This window comes from Lactuca virosa, chromosome 7 (genome assembly GCF_052849685.1).
Source record: "Lactuca virosa cultivar CGN04683 chromosome 7, Lactuca_virosa_CGN04683_v6, whole genome shotgun sequence".
Lineage (NCBI taxonomy): Eukaryota > Viridiplantae > Streptophyta > Magnoliopsida > Asterales > Asteraceae > Lactuca > Lactuca virosa.
Window position 1 is genome coordinate 167,291,059 of NC_136432.1, and position 19,839 is coordinate 167,310,897.

Below are 19,839 nucleotides of genomic sequence, written 5' to 3' on the forward strand. Positions count from 1 at the left end.
ATTAATTGAGCCGTCACTCTAGATTGACGTATCTCATTAATTGTTGATCTAACCCTAACAATATATTACAAGTCTGATCTTTTACAGGTTATCGATCTTAAGTCAGTACAATGTCCATGTATGATTAACAAATCAATCTGATCAACATCTCCAATAGCATTGGTTCTACGAAAAGGATACCAATCTTATATACACAAGAATATGAAGTTTGGACGCATCACTTTGAAGATTACGTGATTGGATCGGAGGATAATGGATACCTGATCTGGGAAGCGATTACTACAGGCCCATTCGCTCACTCAAGCACCTCTAAGATTGTCAAAACTCAGAAAGAGTACAATCAGCTTGTCAACGATGTCAAAGATACTCCTCGGGATGAGAAGGAAAAGTTTCAATGCAACATCAAAGCCCTGACGATGATAAGGTTTGCGCTGCAGTCGGATACGTTCCGTTTGGTAAGTTCTTGTGCTACAGCTAAAGATATCTGGGATAGATTAAAAGAATTGTATTCCACTGACAAAGATTTGGAACATTCAATCCAAACTCTATTGCTGTCTGAATTTGGTGACTTTAAGCAGAAGCCTGTAGAGAAACTTATTCAAACTTTTGATCGCTTCAATCATCTTTTAAGTAAAATGATAAAGCATGGGATCGAAAGGAAAGTTATCGAACAAAAAGTTACTTTCATGAATGGCCTCAGACCCGAATGGATGGCTGTTGTATCAATAGTTAAAGCTCATGAACAGTTCAAGTCATATTCTCTGGCAAAACTTGTGGGTATTTTGAAATCCCATGAGAGTGCACTGTCTAAGGAAACGAATGTGGTTTCCAGTCTGGGTTCTTTAGCTCTTGTCTCTAAAGGAAAGAGTTCGGTTGAAGAAGAAGAGGAATTGGATCTTGCCGATTATGATCTAACTGGTGATGAATATGCCATGATGGTTTCTAACCCCAGAAAATTCATTAAGAAGAAATTCCCAGCCAACAGGAACCGAAACTGGCAGGGTAGTTACAGTGCCGAAAAGATCAAGGAGGAACCGAAGATGGTGTCAAAATCTGAAGAGTCAAAGAAGGAAGCGAAAGTTGGAGGAGACTCAGGATTCAATTGCCATTACTGTGGAGGCAAGAATCATTTTGCAAAAGACTGCATGTTGAGAAAGAAAGAAGAGAAGACAAATGAAGAAGATGAGGAAGCGAGCCTCCTGAGAAGATTGGAGGAAATCAAGAAAAGAAAGTCTGTTGCTAACAATTCCACCATGAATGCTTTAATTGTGCAAGATACAAACAACTGTGACGAATTTGGTGGTGTGGAAGTTTGGTCCTCAGATTGCAAGGATGATGAAGTCCTAAAGCCCACTCATGGGAAGGCTATGTTGGCAAAAGAAGAATGTTCAACAGGAAGGTGCTTTGTGGTAACCGAAGGTGTGTCTCAAATGAGGGGATACACAACCGACGGGGGAGTTGAAGACGAAAGGGAGCGAGAGGACAGGTGTTTCGCCGCCAAACCTGTCAGTACTCAGATCAACGAATGTGATGAGTTGATCAAAAAGGTACAAAATATTCTTGCTTCTCTAAAAATACCTGTTACTAATTATGAAAAGGAATTAAATAACTTAAAATCTAAATTCTCGAGCATATGTAGCAGTCTCACCCAAACCCGTGTCACAAATTCTAACCTAACTGATGAAATCAGCAGGATTTCATCAAAGAGTGAGGAAAGGAGGATGTGGATCGAGCAAAAGGAGAAGGAGTTGATTAGGTCTAAGGATAAATTAATTTATTTGCAAAGAGACAATCTTAAACTTCTTAAACAGTGAAATGTGTTTTGTTTAATTGCTAAAAGACTCTCTTTTAATATCACTCAGTTGCATCTTGATTGTGAAATAGGAAAGAAGATACATCGCATGATTTTGCCCTTCCTTGAATTAAAGGAGGACGAAATCGATGTTGAAGCCTACAACTGTGAAAGCGTTGTATCTTCTGACGAAGTTTCTCCAGCATATAAAATAGGTCTGGACAAAATTGAATCTTACATAAAGTCCAAAGACCACAAGGACAAGCTCAGAAATCTATTAGACGAAAATGATAGATTGAAATTGAGAACCGAAACTGTACAAAAATTTGACTCTTTGAATGCCAAATTAAGTTCTAAAAATAAAATTGATGTTGAAAATGCATCTGAACTTAATGAGGATGATGATCTGAGTGAAATCTCTGTAGAGGATTTGGTGGACTGTTCTGAATTTGTCAAAAGCGAACCTAAGTCACGCAAAAACCTTATTTCTGAAAACTCTATTGAGTTCGCTCGCTCATCTACCGACAAAACCAAAGTTCTCAAAGTTAAAGCAGTTGTGTACCAAAAGGTACAAACCACTCCAAATCAAGTCTACACAGTACCGGGAGTCACTCCACAACAAACTGCAGAGTTAACAGCTATGGTAGACAAAGACAATGCTGGCGGATGTGACGAGTTTTTCTGGTCGGCCCCAATAGACAACGCTGATGAGACGAAGGGTCTATCTCAGAAAACTTCGTGGAGAGTGAAAGGTATATATATACCCGAACCACTAAATGAGCCAACAAGATATGATGTGCCGAGCACAAGTGGATCCAAAACACCATTGAGCGAACCTGTGTAAACCTCTAGTGAGACATCATCAACAAAAAGTGAATGCTGTGCTCACACTTCAAAAGGAAAGGCCAATATTCACAGAAATCCAAAACAGGTATCTGAAAGAAAGCATCAAAGAAATCTGAGATACAAGAAGAATCTCTCAGAAAGAAAACAATTTTGGAAATTTCAAAATCCTCACTTTATAAGGACAGAAAGAAAGCACAAATCGCAAGAGGAATCTAGGAGCCGAAAGGGTGGTTTCGGTCCTTCTACCGATAGGAGCCGAAAGGGTGGTTTCGGTCCCTCAACCGAAAGGAACCGAAAGGAGAGTTTCGGTCCCCCATCCAATAACAACCGAAAGAACAGTTTCGGTCCTTCACCCATCAACAACCAAAAGAACGGTTTCGGTCCTTCACCCATCAACAACCGAAAGAAATGTTTCGATCCTTCACCCAATAGCAACCGAAATAGCGGTTTCGGTCCCCATCGATACAACTCCAATCAGAAACATAGGGGATCCAAAGTCACTTCTGAATCCAACTCTTACCATTCAAATTTTCTTCCTTCAAATGATTTAAAGGGAAAAGGAAAACTCTTTCCTGAAGATAACAATCTTCCAAAAGAGATTCAAAAGAATGCTGACATCAATACCACTAATTCCAATAAATCAACCAAAGTTAAAGTTTTCACCATAAAAAGAAAAGATGAAACAACTTTAGTTAAACGCACATACATGGTTGATATTTCTCTCACTATTCCCTGTCCTGTAAAAGGCTCACAAGGACCCAAGAAACTTTGGGTTCCTAAATCTGCTTAATGTTTTGCAGGTTATTCGTGACGAGCAGTTTGACGAAGAATGGTACATTGACAGTGGCTGCTCGTGTCACATGACATGAAGGAAGGAAGAACTGAGGGACTTTCATTCTCTCAAGGATGGTGGCATTGTAAAGTACGACAACAACTCATTTGATACTATCAAAGGCTATGGAATGATCACTAATGGCGAGTTCTGTATAAGGAAAGTGGCTTATGTTGAAGGACTCCAACACAATCTTATCAGTGTATCACAGCTGGTGGTTGGCACTGGATTGAAAGTATCATTTGACGATGAAGGCTCAGAGATTGTCGAAAAGAAAACAAACAACGTTCTGCTGAAGTCAAAGCGAAAGGGGGAAATGTATCCTTTGAACCTCAACCCAATTCGAGGTAAACCAGCAGTGTGCTTACTTACAGAGGCTCACTCTGATGAAAGCTGGTTATGGCATAGAAGATTATCTCATCTGAATTTCAAGGATATCAACAAGTTGGTCTTGGGTGATCATGTTCGAGGTCTTCCAGTTCTAAAATTTGATAAAGAACATCTTTGTGCAGCATGTGAAATGGGAAAGCAGAGTAGGCAGAGTTATCCTTCTATTATCAATACCAAGGTGATAGAACCATTGGAGCTACTGCATATTGACCTGTGTGGTCCATCGTCCATTGAAAGCATTGGGGGGAACAAATACATTCTGGTAATTGTGGACGATTTTTCAAGATTTACATGGGTATTCTTCCTCAAGCAAAAGTTTGAAGCCACTCCAAAGCTTAAGCTCTTTATTAAACAGATAGAGACGCAACTGAGAAAGGTAGTTCGTAATGTAAGGAGCGACAATGGCTTGGAATTCAAGAACAAAGATTTTGAAGACTTTCTTGTTGAAAAGGGGACAACTCATAATTTCTCAGCCCCTTACACTCCACAGCAGAATGACATTGTTGAAAGGCGAAACCGATCTCTGTGTGAAGCAGCTCGAACTATGCTGTGCTTCGCGTCCTTACCTTTGTATTTCTGGGCTGATGCAATTGCTGCTGCATGGTATACTCAAAATAGACCATATTTGAATAAGCGGTTCTCCATTACCCCTTATGAGATCTTGAATAATCGAAAACCAAATGTGAAATTCTTTCATGTGTTCGGTTCAAGATGTTTCATTTTCAACTCCAAAGAGAATCGAAACAAGTTCGATGCTAAGGCAGATGAAGGAATTTTCTTAAGATACTCCCTGAACTCTAAGGCGTATAGAGTTCACAATAACCGCTCAAAGAAAATTGAAGAAACATACTATGTCACCTTTGACGATAGTTATGTTAAGAAGATAAAATCAACAGAAGGTGCATCGCAAGAGATCTTTCCAAAGAATGGTCAAGTCACTATCTCTATCTCGAATCTTTTCAACCAATTCATGCTTCTGTTGGATGAGCCTCAAAAGGCGATCAACTCTGAATCAAATGCAAAAGACATCAAAGTTGATAATCTAAAACAAGTTGTCGACGACGCTGCTCAAAAGATGGCTGATGATCAATCCGAAGAAACCGAAAGGCCAGAAGTAAGCGAACCTTCATGTGACCGTCCTAATGTCGAGGGGGAGGGTCCATCTCCTCATCACGATCAAGGTTCTTCGTTCCAGGGGGAGAACTCATCGCCACATTCTTCAAGCTCTACTGAAATTCCAACCAAAGAAGAGGATACCAATACTGGTCCTGAATAGGAGTCATTCTTCGAGGGGGAGAACACCAATGTCGGTGATGATGATATTCTGTCTGAGCTAGAGGAAGAAAAAAAATGCCGAATTAGATCCTATCTATGATCCAAAATTTCCACCACTTATCAAATGGACCAAAGATCACCCTCAAAGTCAAATTATCGGGGAATCCTCAGAAAAAGTGTTAGCTCGTTCTCAAATCAAAGCAAAACAGGCTGCACTCTTTTCTAAAGTCGAGTTTTGCATGTTCAAATCCTTTGTTTCCAAAGTGGAACCGAAGACTGTTAACTCAGCACTTGATCATTCAGACTGGGTTCAAGCCATGCAAGATGAATTAAATGAGTTTGAAAGAAACAAAGTATGGCGTCTTATTCCAACTCCACAAGATGCTTCGGTTGTCGGTCTCAAATGGGTTTTCAGGAACAAGATGGACAAGGAAGGGAAAGTCATTCGTAACAAAGCGAGGCTGGTGGTTAAAGGATATTGTCAGGAAGAGGGAATCGATTATGAAGAGACCTTCGATCCAGTTGCAAGATTAGAGTCTGTTCGCATCTTTCTTGCATATGCAGCTCACAAGAACTTTGAAGTCTATCAAATGCACGTCAAATGTGCCTTCCTCAACGGTGAACTTGAAGAAACCGTATATGTTGAGCAACCGCCAGGCTTTGTGAACGAAAAGTATCCAGATCATTGTTATATCCTTGACAAAGCTGTATATGGCCTCAAACAGGCTCCCAGAGCATGGTATGAAACTCTCACTCGTTTCTTAAAAATGTCTAAATTCAAACAAGGTTCGGTTGACCCAACCTTCTTTCGTAAGCGAGAAGGTAACCACCTTATGATTGTCCAAATTTATGTTGATGACATCATCTTTGGCTCCACGAATCCTAGCTTAACAGCTGAATTCAGAAAGTTGATGGAAACTAAATTTGAGATGAGCTCAATGGGTCCAATTAACTTTATTCTTGGATTGAACATTAGACAGGGACCCGAAGGATTTTTATTAATCAGGAGGCATACACCAAGACTTTATTAGCTAAATTTGGGATGATGGGAGACTCCAAAGTGAAAGTGCCTATGGCCTTTGGAACTAAGCTTACACCCTCATTGGAGAAACCAGCAGCTGATATGACACTCTATCGACAAATGATTGGTTCTCTGTTGTATCTTACAGCCAGTAGACCTGACATCATGTTTTCAGTCTGTTACTGTGCAAGATTTCAAGACAACCCACGCGAACCTCATTTACAAGCCGTGAAAAACATCTTTCGCTATCTGAAGCGAACCTCCTCTCTCGGTCTGTGGTATCCAGCCAACCCAGGATTCTTTGTTCAAGCATTCTCAGATGCTGACTTAGGTGGCTGTGGATTAGATCGTAAAAGCACAACTGGAGGATGTCAATTTCTAGATGGTAAATTGGTTAGTTGGCAATCAAAGAAACAAACTTGCGTTTCTCTATCCACTGCAGAAGCTGAATACATTGCTGCAGCATCCTGCACATCTCAAGTCGTATGGATCCAAAGTCAACTCAGGGATTACGGGCTAAACATGAAGAAAATCCCACTATATTGCGACTCTGAAAACGCAATTAGGATTTGTCACAACCCAGTGCAACATTCGAAGACTAAGCATATAGCACTGAGGTATCATTTCATCAAGGATCACGTCGAAGATGGTAACGTAGAAATTTACTTCGTCAGAACGACTGATCAACTGGCAGACATATTCACAAAGGCCTTACCTGAAGCGAGCTTCAATAAGATTCTACAAGGCCTAGGAATGATGCAAGCCGAATCTGTACCAAAATCGCCTTCACTTTCATAAAGGTAACAAGCGAAATAGAGCGAACCAAAATGAACCGAACGTTCGATCTATTTCGGGTTCGGTCTATTTCGGTTGAGGTTCGACCATGAACCGAACGTTCGGTCTATTTCGGGTTCGGTCCTTCTGAACTCGATCGCTTCTCTTTCTTAACAAGGCATTTTAACTGTATTCTTTGTAAACTCTTTCATTACTTCTTTTCCACTTATAAAATCCAAAAATATTTTTCTCTTTTATTCTCATAAAAATACTTATAAAATCCAAAAATATTTTTCTGTTTTGTTCAATTGGTCAATTCTCACAAAATACAAAAATATTTTTTTTTCTAACGTTTTTAATTTTGTCTACGTGTGTTTCTCGATGGCAAAGCTAAGGCAGATAAGTGGTTTATTAGTTAAGAGTCCCTAGAAGCATGCTGCTGTATGTTGTCTAACGCCTCGAAAGATTTTTGAGTGAAGCCTTAATAACATGATATATACCAATCATGTTTTCCCAATCCAGGCTGTCAAATTCACTCTAATCATGAGCTACCTTACTCTACTCACATTGAGTTTAGAGTTTTCTGCTTGGTCCTTCTTTTCTTTAAAGCAGAGGTACATTCGCTTCTTATACCATCTCCATCATTTTTCTCCATTATACTTCGTTTCACCAATATAACCCCTAAGACTCTCAGCATTAACCACTGAGGTTTATGGTTATACACAATCTGCGTTCATGATCTTAGTTTCATGCTACTATGTACTAAGTGAAACCCAAAATTCAACACCACTAATGAATTGACGGTGAATTCTAATATTCAAGATCTTACTTGTTACCAAATGAAATCTCTTTTTTTCTTTTGAGTGATCTTTATGAGTTTGCCTTAAACCAAGGCTTCCCTTACCTAAAAGATCCAATTTAATTTTTTTTTAGATTTCCTTACTTCCTTTCGTCTCTATAAAGTTTATCTTACCTACTTGTTCAACAGATCACAATGATCTCACAAGTACTTCATTCAGTTTCGGTCTTATGTCAAGTATCGAAATTATGAATTGAAGCGAAAGCCACCCATTATAACCTTCAAAAGATGCCTTTCAATACTTCTCAACAAGTTATTGATCGTTATTTAATGGGAAACCAAGCAAGCACTTTAATGTCTCTCTTGACTTTGAAGGAAGTGATTTCTGCCCAGAATCCATTGTTTTATGTCTACTTAAGGCATCACAGATTATCCCATAAATTTTGCTTTATTTCTTTATCTTTTACACCCTATGCACGAAATTTTCCACACTCTAGTTATTTTTTATGGCTGTGCAATAAAGCATTACAGGCGACGGAGATTAGAACGTATTTTGGAACGACGATTGGGATAAAGTGAAAGCTGACTCAGCAGTTATCCGAACGGTTTGGCGATTTGAAAAAGTGAATTTTATGGAATGGCGTGTAAAAAAGAAACGTCCTTTCTCTTTCCTGCGTCATCTTCGGCATGCCAACTGTCCTTCCATCAAATCAGGCGCTATTTTTTAGATAATCCAAAATCTCAGCCGGATTTTTCTCTCTCTTCCTTGTACGTATAAAAGGAATTGGACTGGTACTCTCTCAACCTTTACCACTTACCATTATCTATCGAAAGAACACAGGCGATTTTCTGCAACTGTTCATCATCTTCTCCAAGCTACTACAATGGCAGACTCTTCATCCGTTCACGATACTTCCGTTCGTCAACCACTTCTCACCATCAAACCCCAACCGAATCTGATCATAGATCTCACCCCGTTTATCTACGAGCCATACATGTTATACGTGGTTGAATGTATCAAATATTCACCTCTTTTCGAAGCGTTGTCTACAGTCGCAGTTGTGATGATGTCTTGCCTTTCCCTTGTCTACTCAACTGCCTACTACGATAAGGTTAATGAAAGGATTCACTTCGAACTCCACGATGAGAAGACCTCCATCTCTAAGCATCGATTTTGTGCCCTAATTGGTCTTCCTCAAGATCAATCTCTGGTAAACCCCGACTCCATTACCACTGGTCAATTGTTTTCTATGTTCTATCAGATGGGGTATACTGAAACCCTAACCACCATCACAAAGTTCAAGAAGTCATGCCTTCCTCCTCAATGGAATGGCCTTTTCACGCTGCTGTTCAAGGGACTTTCTGAGCGAAGCGCTGGCTCAGATGGTGTGCTGTATGGGTTGTACCATGGGATTGAGCTAGATTACGGGTCTATAATCTGGCAGCAGTTGGTTCAAAGTTTGGTCTCTTCGTCAAGGCATTCTGAGATTTCATGTGGACGATTTTGGACGATCATTACGAATTGGGCAATGGACCGCCTTCGTGTCCCAATAATGGCGGATTCTCTTCTCTCATCCATTGCTACCTTTCATACAACCAAAATAATAGTCACCGATCCAACCAAGTTCTCATTTATTGGATCCATTCCTGAAGCAATGCTCGGTCGTATCTCTGCGTCGAGTAACGTTCTCCAACAGTATAGGAAGTGTCCATCGTCAGGCCCAAGGGAGCTCACGCCAGCAATGATTCGCTCTATCGAAGAGGCTGACAAGCCTGCCAAAAGGGGGAAGAAGCCTGATACTCAGAAGGATGGACCTGTCTCTAAAGCAACCAAGGGGCAGACCCCCAAGAAACGAAAGTCTGACAAGGCTGCTACGTCATAGGCTCCACCGAAGAAACAAAAGAAGCCCGCTAGGAGACTTATTCTGCAATCCTCAAGCGATTCCGATTCAGAATATGTCCCTCCCAAGCACAAGAACGCTCCTCCTTCGGAATCTGAGAGCGAAAGCTCAGACGATGAGGCTTCGGGCCAAGGTGACACTCCGCCTCGCTCCCCTACCCCAGAAATTCCAGTTCGCTCTCACCCACCTTCACCTCCACCAGTATCCATCCCTCCTATATCTCCCATTCCAACCACTCAACCATTCACTACAATTCCTATCCCCACTCCCATTTTCACAGATACCACTACTACCACTACTACCACAGAACCTCCCTTTACTGTTCCCAATCCACCAGTAACTGAACCACCTGTCACAACCGAACCTCCACCTACTTCAAAACCCTTATCTCCCACACAATCCACTGAAACAACCCCTATTCTAGGTGGTGAGGACTTGGAATTTGATTCCACGTACTTCAGTCCTTACCGAGTGCAGAGCGATGATGATGATGATGAGCCTGTTACGAAGCATCATCTCAAGGCAATAAATGAGAAGCTTGATCAACTACTCTCATCCTCTACCTCTGGAGCTTATTCTGAAGCTGCATTGAAGGCCTTGTTCTCCTCCGTTGTTACTGAACACAGTGCCGCATTATCTTCTGCAGCCAAAGCTATCGAAGCCTCTACTTCCCAATGTCAACAAGCCTCAATCGCTGTTGATGCTTCGACTAAAGAATGCAAGGATGCGACCGCAAAAGTCGATAAACTAGTCTCTGAAGCTCACTTGTTTTTAGATTCCTTGCGGGCTGCTGCTGCTAAGAACGCTCAAACTGTCAACGCTTTAGTAGAGAACCTTCAAAGGTCTCTTCACTCTGAACGCTCAAATCTTGAAGCTGCACGGTAAGCCATTGAAGCAGCCAACGCGACTCTACATGCTAACGTCAATGACCGTTTGACTCTGTTCGAAGCCGAATTAGTTGTAGAGAATCGCATTATGGCTGAGCTAGACAGACGCACCTCACAGCTCAAAATGCAAAACCTCAAGCTGCATTCTGCTACTAATGAGGTTAATGACCTAAAATCAGAAAGGGAGGTCATTAGGAGTTCTGCTGCTGATGTTCACTCCATCCTACTCCATCTTATTGAAGCTCACGATCCTATCATTACCATAACCATCAGGCGCCATCTGGCAGACAAGCTCCGACTAGCATTAGACATCCTTAGTCGCATCGAGGGTGTTCCGGTGAATGGGGTCCAACCGAAACAAGGGGGAGAGAAGGTGACAACTCAACCTCCTTCTGGACCGAAACCATCTACTGAACCGAAGGGTAATGAAGCTTCGGTCAGTAACAAGGAGAAAAAGAAGAAGAAAATTGGCGAGGACGACACAGACAATGAGGATGATGTTTATGCCGAGAATCCCAAGAATCCCTTCCAGAAGGTAAAGTCCTCTGAAAAAGAATTGGGAGAAAGCTACAAGAAACAAAAAGCCGAGCTTGAGCAGAAGCAAAAGGAGGCGGAGCTCCTAGAGAAGAAAAAGTCCATGTTTCTTGTCTGGACTATAGATTCGCTCCAAAGATGCGCAATCGATGAGCCGAGTATTCTCTGGCTGGAGCCAATATTGTCTTTCGGGCTCGAAAACTCCAAGGATGCACAGTTCGATATGCCAATCACTAGAAAGGCATTTATCTTCCATTGCTTCAATTCGACTGCTGCTATTCCATCCCCAGACCCGAAGGTAGACAGGGATCTTCTAGAGTTTTACTTGGAGTTTGCTCAACCCCAGTACCTGACTTGGAGCTCAAAGAAAATTACTACCGTCAAGTATCTGAAGCCCTATTCAGCGGGGAAGTTTATTAATGTCAAGTTCAAGGTGACTCGAGGAACCGAAGGCTCAGTCCACAACTTCACCCTCGCTGATCTGCCGAACCTGCATCCCCATGACTGGATACTCCTCAACAACATTCTTCTGTCAAATCCTAAGGAGTACCAGCCAATAATTGATCATGTCAAGCGTATGCTTGTTTGCTACATACATGAAGTGGCGAAGATGGACCAGGAGATTGCCTCTGCCATACATAAGCGAACAACGATCAAGACTATGGGCAGAGCTGGCAATGTCAATACTATGATCAAGGGGAAAATAGATTCAAAGTACCACACCGTTATGTTCATCAGAGGCGAAGGTCAAAAATGCCTGTTCGCTCTTGTTGACAAACACCTCTTCTCAACGCCTTGCCTGAAGCATATCTTGGAGATCATTCAAAGGTATGATCAGAACAGTGCTGCTGATAAGAAATTATTCACTGACGTGCTGAGGTGGTACTTACAGTTTCGACAGACTCTTCTCGCAATAATTCCTCGTCTGTTTAAAGTTGTAAAGACGGTGAAGCCAACACAGAAGAGATGATCTCTCGCCTCATTTGACGTAAAGGGGGAGATTGTTGAGATTAAGAGATTGCGTCATGGGCTCGGTCCTTAGCCCAATTTTGATTGCCGGTATTGGGCCTGTCCAACCGTGCATGTTTTTGTACTAGGCTTTAGTATATAAGCTGCATGCATGCAGTCTTAGAAGTTATCGCTTTTATTGTTTATCTTCTCTGAGTTTTGTAACCCTAGCTCGCCTCTACAACGGAAGTTCTTAATCGAGCTCTGCTGAGGCGTGACTTTGTTTTGAATCATAAGCATACATTTGATTCTGTTTTGTGTTCATTCTTTTACTGCTTTTGACTTGTTTGATTTCCATAATCATTCCTGTGAAAGATCTAATCGATCTAGAGTTCAATTCTCATCAATTGGTATCAGAGCGGGAGACTGTGTAATTCATACACATCTCTTCTGTCGAAGAAGTTTTTAGGGTTTTATATTCCACATTGATTAATATTAATTGAGCAGTTACTCTAGATTGACGTATCTCATTAATTGTTGATCTAACCCTAACGATATATTACAAGTCTGATCTTTTACAGGTTATCGATCTTAAGTCAGTACGATGTCCATTTTAGGAACTGTTACAATTAAAGGGGGAAATTGATGCAGAATTACTTTTCCAACCCTTGTCTTTCAGCAAGTGACAGTTTCTGCCCAATATTCAGAAAAGTTTGCAATTTTGAGGGCCGGTTAACAGTTTTGGATTTTTTTATCGCACATATTTTTTCGTGAACAGAAAAATAAAGATTCCATCAAGTCTTGGCATTTCGAAAAGTCGTTTTTCGTGATAACGTCAAATTTTCACGACTTTTCGGATTTTTTACTTCATTGTATATATCATTTTGTCGCGGGGGAGTACAATATTTTTTTATCCATTCAAGATCATTCTCATGAACATTTGAAGGGTTTATGACTTAAATAAGTCTATATGGCTTAAGGACTGAAGGAATTCGGCGAGTCGCAAGGTTGACTCGGCGAGTCATATGAAGATGGCCGATGAACTCGATGAGTTGATGAACAACTCGGCGAGTCCGATGAAGATTGCCTTAGACTCGACTAGTTGTATGAACAACTCGGCGAGTCGGATGAGTTTTCCCCGAGTTATGAATGTGTGTGTAGCCGACGTGTTGTAAGAAGGAAACTCGACGGGTGGCCTTAGGGTTTCGATCGAAAATCATAGGAACTCGACGAGTCACCCGATGACTCGGCGAGGGGGAAAGAACTTCAAGGAACTCGGTGAGTAGCCGAGGGTACTCGGCGAGTTAAGGTCAATAGGGACTGTTGACCTTGACTGAGGACTTTGACTTTGACTTTGACCTGGGGTTGACTGGTTGGTATATGAAGTACTTGTGAGGTTGAGGATTTATGAGTATGCTCGTACTATGGTAATAGACGGAGGAGTCTTTGGCGAGTGATCCGAGAGTTGGGATTTATCTACCGAGTCGACATCTACGAGGTGAGTTATCCTCACTGTATCAAAAGGGTCTAAGGCACCAAGGTCGGCCCTTTATGGCCTGCATCCAGGTTTAGGATGGTTACTATGTTATTGATATGCTAGATACATCCTAGTTTAGGATGGTTACTATGAGATTGATATGCTAGATACATCCTGGTTTAGGATGGTTGCTATGTTACTGATATGCTAGATTTCATTCTGGTTTAGGATGGTTGCTATGTTATTGATATACTAGATACATCCTGGTTTAGGATGGTTGCTATGTTACTGATATGCTAGATTTCATCCTGGTTTAGGATGGTTGATATGTTAGATTTCGGTTAGATCGGTATCCCGATTATAGATTGTTGTTATGCTATTTGATCTGTTAGATTGGTTTGACTATTATGAATGCTAGCGTATGATATTTATGTGCACATGTGTGTTGATTGGGGGTTGGGTTGAGGCGGTCCTGCTTTGTGTTGAAGGCCAACATACCCTATGATCGGTCCGGGGAGATTGTAGGCCCACGAGGTGGTCCAGTTATGCCGAAGGCTCAGTATATATTCAGTTAGACTGTAGGCCCTGTAGGGCGGTCCAGTCGGGCCGATGGCCCGGTATTGATGGGTTTTAAACATAAGAACAATCCTATGTGCTCATACAAACCCTAATGCTTGGATCTAGGTTTCTCTATTGTACATGCAATGTATCCAAGACTTACAATCTTAGATCTAACATATTATAAACTGAAATTAGGGTTTAGAGAATTACCTTTGATTGTTATGTAGCAATAACAATCTCAATTCCTCCTTACAATGACTTTAGAAAGCTTAGAGTCACAATTGTCACTCCTCTAATGGCTCACAAACACCAAGAGCAAGAGGATGAAGAATAAGGAGAGAGGAGGCTACCCAAGAATGTCCAAAACCCTATAGAAACTCTTAGCCACGTTTTTGGGGCTTAAGAGTACTATATATACATGTAGGCTATTAGGGTTTTCAACTAGGAAACCCTAATTTGACTGCTTAAGCCCTAAGCAGCCCATGGACCCTTTTAGAATAACCCTTGGACGATTTCTAATGGGTTTCCCCATAGAATTCGTCCAACCTATTATTCCAAGGTGATCCATAGCCCAAATGCAATTATCTTATAATTACAGTTCCATTCCCTTAAGTTTAATTAATCTCTTTTAGCCACAAAATTAATTATCAATTAATTCTTGACTAATATTAATTAAACAATATGATTTCTCCTTTAATATATTATTCTCATAATATATTAATAAATCATAATTAATCCTTTCTCTCCATAATTCATCCTATCAAGTTGCTTTGGTGAAGGCAATCCAAAAGGACCATGCACCATCGGGTCAAGTACATACCAAAATAGTTATGGACTTAGACACTAATCCAACAGTCTCCCACTTGGATAAGTCTAATAACTATTCTGCGTATGACTTCAGATCCTGATCTGCAATCGTAGCTTTCCAAAGTCGATGTCAACTCTGATCTTATCAGATACGCGTGTCCTTTAGATAAGGGATCATATATTCCTCCATTCTAGATATCGTATAGATATGAGACATGAACTTAATCATTCCCTCTATACTATTTCCCGACTTCCGATTTATGACGACTGACAATAGACTACAATTGAACCATCAATTTAGTCCCGGCTTGGCCAAGCGCTTAGGTGCCATCACTAAATCATCGAGGGGCCCAAAGATATCGCTTTTATCCTACTTTGGATAAAAGGAACGGACAAAATTTGATTCAATGCTTGCTTGCACTTACTTACCGAATCACACACAACAATATGTTTTATAACACCAAGTTACTGGTGTGTTTACATATTATCAATGTGCAACCGATTCGCAAGATACAACTCACACATCTCGGTTTCAAGAATATAAGATGTTATCGTCTCACCAATCACTCGTGATAAAATCCATGAAGTGATCCAAGTGAGCGTGGGTTTAATCCAATGCTCAAATCATATTCATAAGCACTCATGAACGTTGCAGCAAACATTTGCTTATGTCTAATACACTTTAGACAATCCACACACCAATTCACGACAGTCTTCATTCGTACCTACTTCCAACATACGAACGACTGTGGCCCGTTCGAATAATTTGACTGTTCTGAACCAATTAAATTATTCAGGAAGTCAAAACATGCAAAGTGAAACACAAGAATAATACTAATCCCATATGGCCTCAAACCTTTGAGTATAAATAAAACACCTTTTTATTTATCACCATATCGATTACTCATTATTTGTAGTTTCGGGTAATCAACTTCTTACTTGAATTATAACTATACTTGTCCCATGCTCTTAGCATGCACACAATGTTTACCAACGGTCCTTACTTTGTGAAATAGGTCAAATAAACACATTTCCAATCATACTCATTTCACAACTCCCAATCCCTAGCACAAGTGTAAGAATATCAAATTCTTGCTACTTATAGAATATGCTAGATTCTAACATTTTATGCAATGATCCTTTCGTAATGTCATAGCACAAAAATCACAATGACTATTGCAAATGAAATTACAAAGTTCTCTATTTGAGATTGTTACAATACAATTCCATGATGTCTCTCACTCAAAGTACATTCCTTTGAACATCCTTTTGCATAAAATCTTCTAATCTAGACATAGACTCTCAATATCCAACTCCCAATATGGAAACATTTCCATATTTTCCATATGACAACTCATTCTTCATAAAATCTTATCTATTCATAATAATGTCGATATGGTCCATCCAATATCATACTTCCAACTACTCACAAGCGACCAATCCTCAGCGAGCTTTGGATTGTCCTTTGATAGTTGTTTAATTATCTTAGTCAAAACCAATTCTTGTCCTTTTTCCCTTTAAATGCGCTAGACATTTGGAAAATTTTAGAATGGTCAAATATTATAGCATTTGCAATCAATCCTATACCCGAAGCGTATGGGACACGATGCATAATGTCTTACTTATAGATACGATACTTTATCAATCTTTTGCCATAATATTTTATATGTCACGTTCTCACAATTCGAACTATGAAGAGGGATGCCATAATCATAATCAAAATTTGAGAATGCACTATGTATCCTTGACTAAATTTATTAAAATTCCACAACCTAAGCCTTTAGATTTGAAATGAAGAATAATATTCTCTCCCTTAATTATAGCAAAACAACTTTTCAACCCTTACGACTTTGCAAAGTATAACTCTTGTTTTCTATAATTAATATTGCTAACTTGCAATACTTGACATAATAATCATAGAAGCACAAAATTTATGCTCCCACTATGATGATTATTATCACATAAGCATAACTCTTATGCTCCCACTAGCTTTGACATGTATTCAGAAACAGCTTAACTTCCAGAAAACAATTCCTATTGAATTTCTTAAGTTCATATTTCTAATGCTTTGATAATCTTTTATCTAAGCTTCTCAAACTTATACACCTTTGCCTTAGATAGTTCAGATGTGTGTCTAAACAATTCAGACTAATTTCCAAATCTCACAATTTGAATCATGGAAAGGGATACCGTAACCATAATCGGATTTGAGAATACAATTTTCACAATCACTATCTTCTTAAAATCTCTCTTAGTGAAAGCATTTCCTCACAGTCATTTTCATGAAGTAGGGAATCTTATGACACTTAGATTTTAATGGTGTATGTGTTCCTATCCATGCGAATTTGTCAAAACCAATGTTTGCGACAAATCCAAACTCATATGGACCGAACCTTCTCAATCTTGATTTCTTGCCTTATGGCAACACGGCTGCCCACCATGTCATCCAAGTAGTTAAGCAGCTCATCCTTTCCTATCAATGTACTTTTCATTGATCAAGGTGCTTGCCTTTTATGCGTTCAAATGAGAACTCATAGAACTCACATGCATAATTCACTCAATTGGAACGGCACAGAAACAAGATAGTGTCAACACGATAGGTTGTAAACCTCAAGTCGTGTGCTAGTGATGATCGATAAGGTTTATTCTTGATTAGTTCTTGAACTTTTCAAGACCATTAAGACTCCCACTGACTCCTTGACATATAAGATTCTCTTATCAATAAACATTTCTCGACAAACAAATATTCAAGAGTTAGTGTAGCTTTTATCAAGACAAAACACTTCACAAAATTGGTCCTAGTTGGTCTTTGTCTTATCCAAGACATCACAACTTACCAATTCCAAATGTGCAAGAATAAGAAAACCTTTTTCCAAATTCTACATTTGATGAATGTTATAAACCTTCTTAAGACTTGTTACTCAATGTCACAATCTTAACTCTAAGACTTGTTTTGGAACGAAGTATGATTGACTTCTTGATTTAACCATTTCTTCAATTCTTGATTCCTTTTCTCAGACATACAATTGTACTAAGACTCACTTAGAGGATCAATTGAGATATAGTTCTTAATCATAAAGACTTATCATAATAAAAGGTACTCTCCCTTCTTCTTAGAATAGAGAAACTTTTATCTTTCTGCCTACTTGATTCTCCTTATTCGTTCTGCTAGTGATTGAAACTTTTTCAATCAATTCAAAATTATACTCAATCTTATAAGTATAACCATATTCACTAAACCTTTAGTAAATCATGACGAATATCTTTGTTACTCTTGTGGTGGACTTGATCAACACACAACTTTGTGTATTCGATCTCTTAGTCTTTCACTCGACACTTTGTCAACGAATTAGTCTAATTTCCAAATGTGAAAGTTTTTCATTCATCATACACGTTGCATGATTCCAAGTTTCTATCCAATTGAAACTTGGGCGATGAGAAACTCTCCCTATTTGGTAAATTCTCGACATTTCCACAAATAACATAATTAAGAATCAAATCCATTATTGCATTCAAACATCAATTTTTTCATACACGCCATTGCAAGGATAAATAAATAATATAAAATCAAAATTTATTTTATTGCGGAAAAATTTGTCCTTACAATGCAATTCATTGAAAAACTATGCTAATACATATTTCTTAGTAATCTTATTCTAACTCCAAGTAGTAGCTCAAGAATCTAATCTTCAAGTAATGCGATCGAAATCCATTTCTTCACGATTAGATTTCGCTCACTTCTTCCCTTAAGCTTCCTCTCTTTTCTTAAATTCTACAAAACATCGAAATGTAATCTTATCACATCATGTATTAAGAATCTAGAATAGGAACTTAAAAGAGTTAGTTAATGGATTTTACCTAAAGCAGAGCCATACGTTTTGACTCTCCCATCTCTTAGATCTCTTAGGTAAATAGGGCAGCTTCGTCTCCAATGCCCCTTCTCTTGGCAATAAAAGCAAATTGACCCTTTTGAACAGCACATGGAACTACTTCAGACTTTGCCTTTCTCTTATGATCAAACTTTTCGATCATGGCATGTCTTTCGTTGCCATTGCCTATATTCATAGAGGTCTGTAAGGCAGATTCACCAATCAACTTTGCTTTTCCAGTGCACCAAATCATTGCTGATTCAGCAGCAATAAGCATGTAGGTGAGATCTATAAGGGTCACGTCGTGGTTTATCATATAGTACTTTCTTACGAACTCACTATATGAGTTTGGAAGTGACTGAAGAACCCAGTCAACAGCCAGCTCCTCACAGACAACGGATCCCAACATTCTTAACCTATTAATGTGTGACTTCATCTCTAGGACGTGTGCACACACCGACTTTCCTTCTTTATGTTTACTTGCCAAAAGGGCTTGAGTGAGCTTGAAGTTTTCAAGCCTTCGAACTTGTGGGTTAGGGAGAATAATTGGAGGAGGTGGAGGAAGTGAAGCATGATCTCTTGTTCCTCGATCGAATCGTGGAATATCATCTTCATGTTGAAAGCTTGTTCCACGGGATTTGGGAATACCATAGTTGTCATACTTTGACATCTACAAAACGGGAGAAAACAAATTCAAGTTAGTTGATTAGAATCCTCGATGTGACACCCAAATGAAACATCGAGGCTAGGATCCAACACAATACACTACAACCTAGAAAAGGGATGCCGTAATCTAGTTGCAGAATATTTGAAGGTAGGTAAATGACGATTTACCAATTTCCACCAAGAAAAACGAAAAAGAAATTTAAGTTTTAAATCTATTGAAAATTCCTAGATCTTTTGAGATTCATTGAAAATTTCAATGGCATGTTTAAATCTCGATATGCCCCTCTAGTTTGTGACTGGGATACCGAGGATCACAAAGCGGGTGTGAATAACCATGCAAACTTACATGGTTCCTCCACATGTTACAGTCACCTATTTGATGTGCCGGTTAACCACACACGCTCCACCGAACTATGACAAACATTGAGTCACCCTTTGCTACCTTTTCTTAGAACCATTT

At 39.6% G+C, this 19,839-nt stretch overlaps 1 protein-coding gene across 1 annotated transcript; it reads left to right on the forward strand.

Moving 5' to 3' along the window:
- Positions 1-416: 416 nt before the first annotated feature.
- On the forward strand, positions 417-5,136 carry LOC145127295 (uncharacterized). The gene is made up of 5 exons (XM_079062515.1): positions 417-1,756; positions 2,252-2,544; positions 3,593-3,817; positions 3,983-4,362; positions 4,663-5,136. Exons 1-5 carry the CDS (start codon positions 417-419, stop codon positions 5,134-5,136), a joined length of 2,712 nt encoding a protein of 903 aa, XP_078918641.1.
- Positions 5,137-19,839: the final 14,703 nt, after the last annotated feature.

What these genes read in the sequence shown, in the direction of transcription:
- LOC145127295 (XM_079062515.1), top strand. Translation starts at nt 417, where the DNA reads ATGATAAGGTTTGCGCTGCAGTCGGATACGTTCCGTTTGGTAAGTTCT. An exon ending in AAGGAGAAGGAGTTGATTAG is followed by an intron (nt 1,757 to 2,251) that starts GTCTAAGGATAA and finishes ATTTGTCAAAAG; the next exon opens with CGAACCTAAGTCACGCAAAA. An exon ending in AACTTCGTGGAGAGTGAAAG is followed by an intron (nt 2,545 to 3,592) that starts GTATATATATAC and finishes ATACTATCAAAG; the next exon opens with GCTATGGAATGATCACTAAT.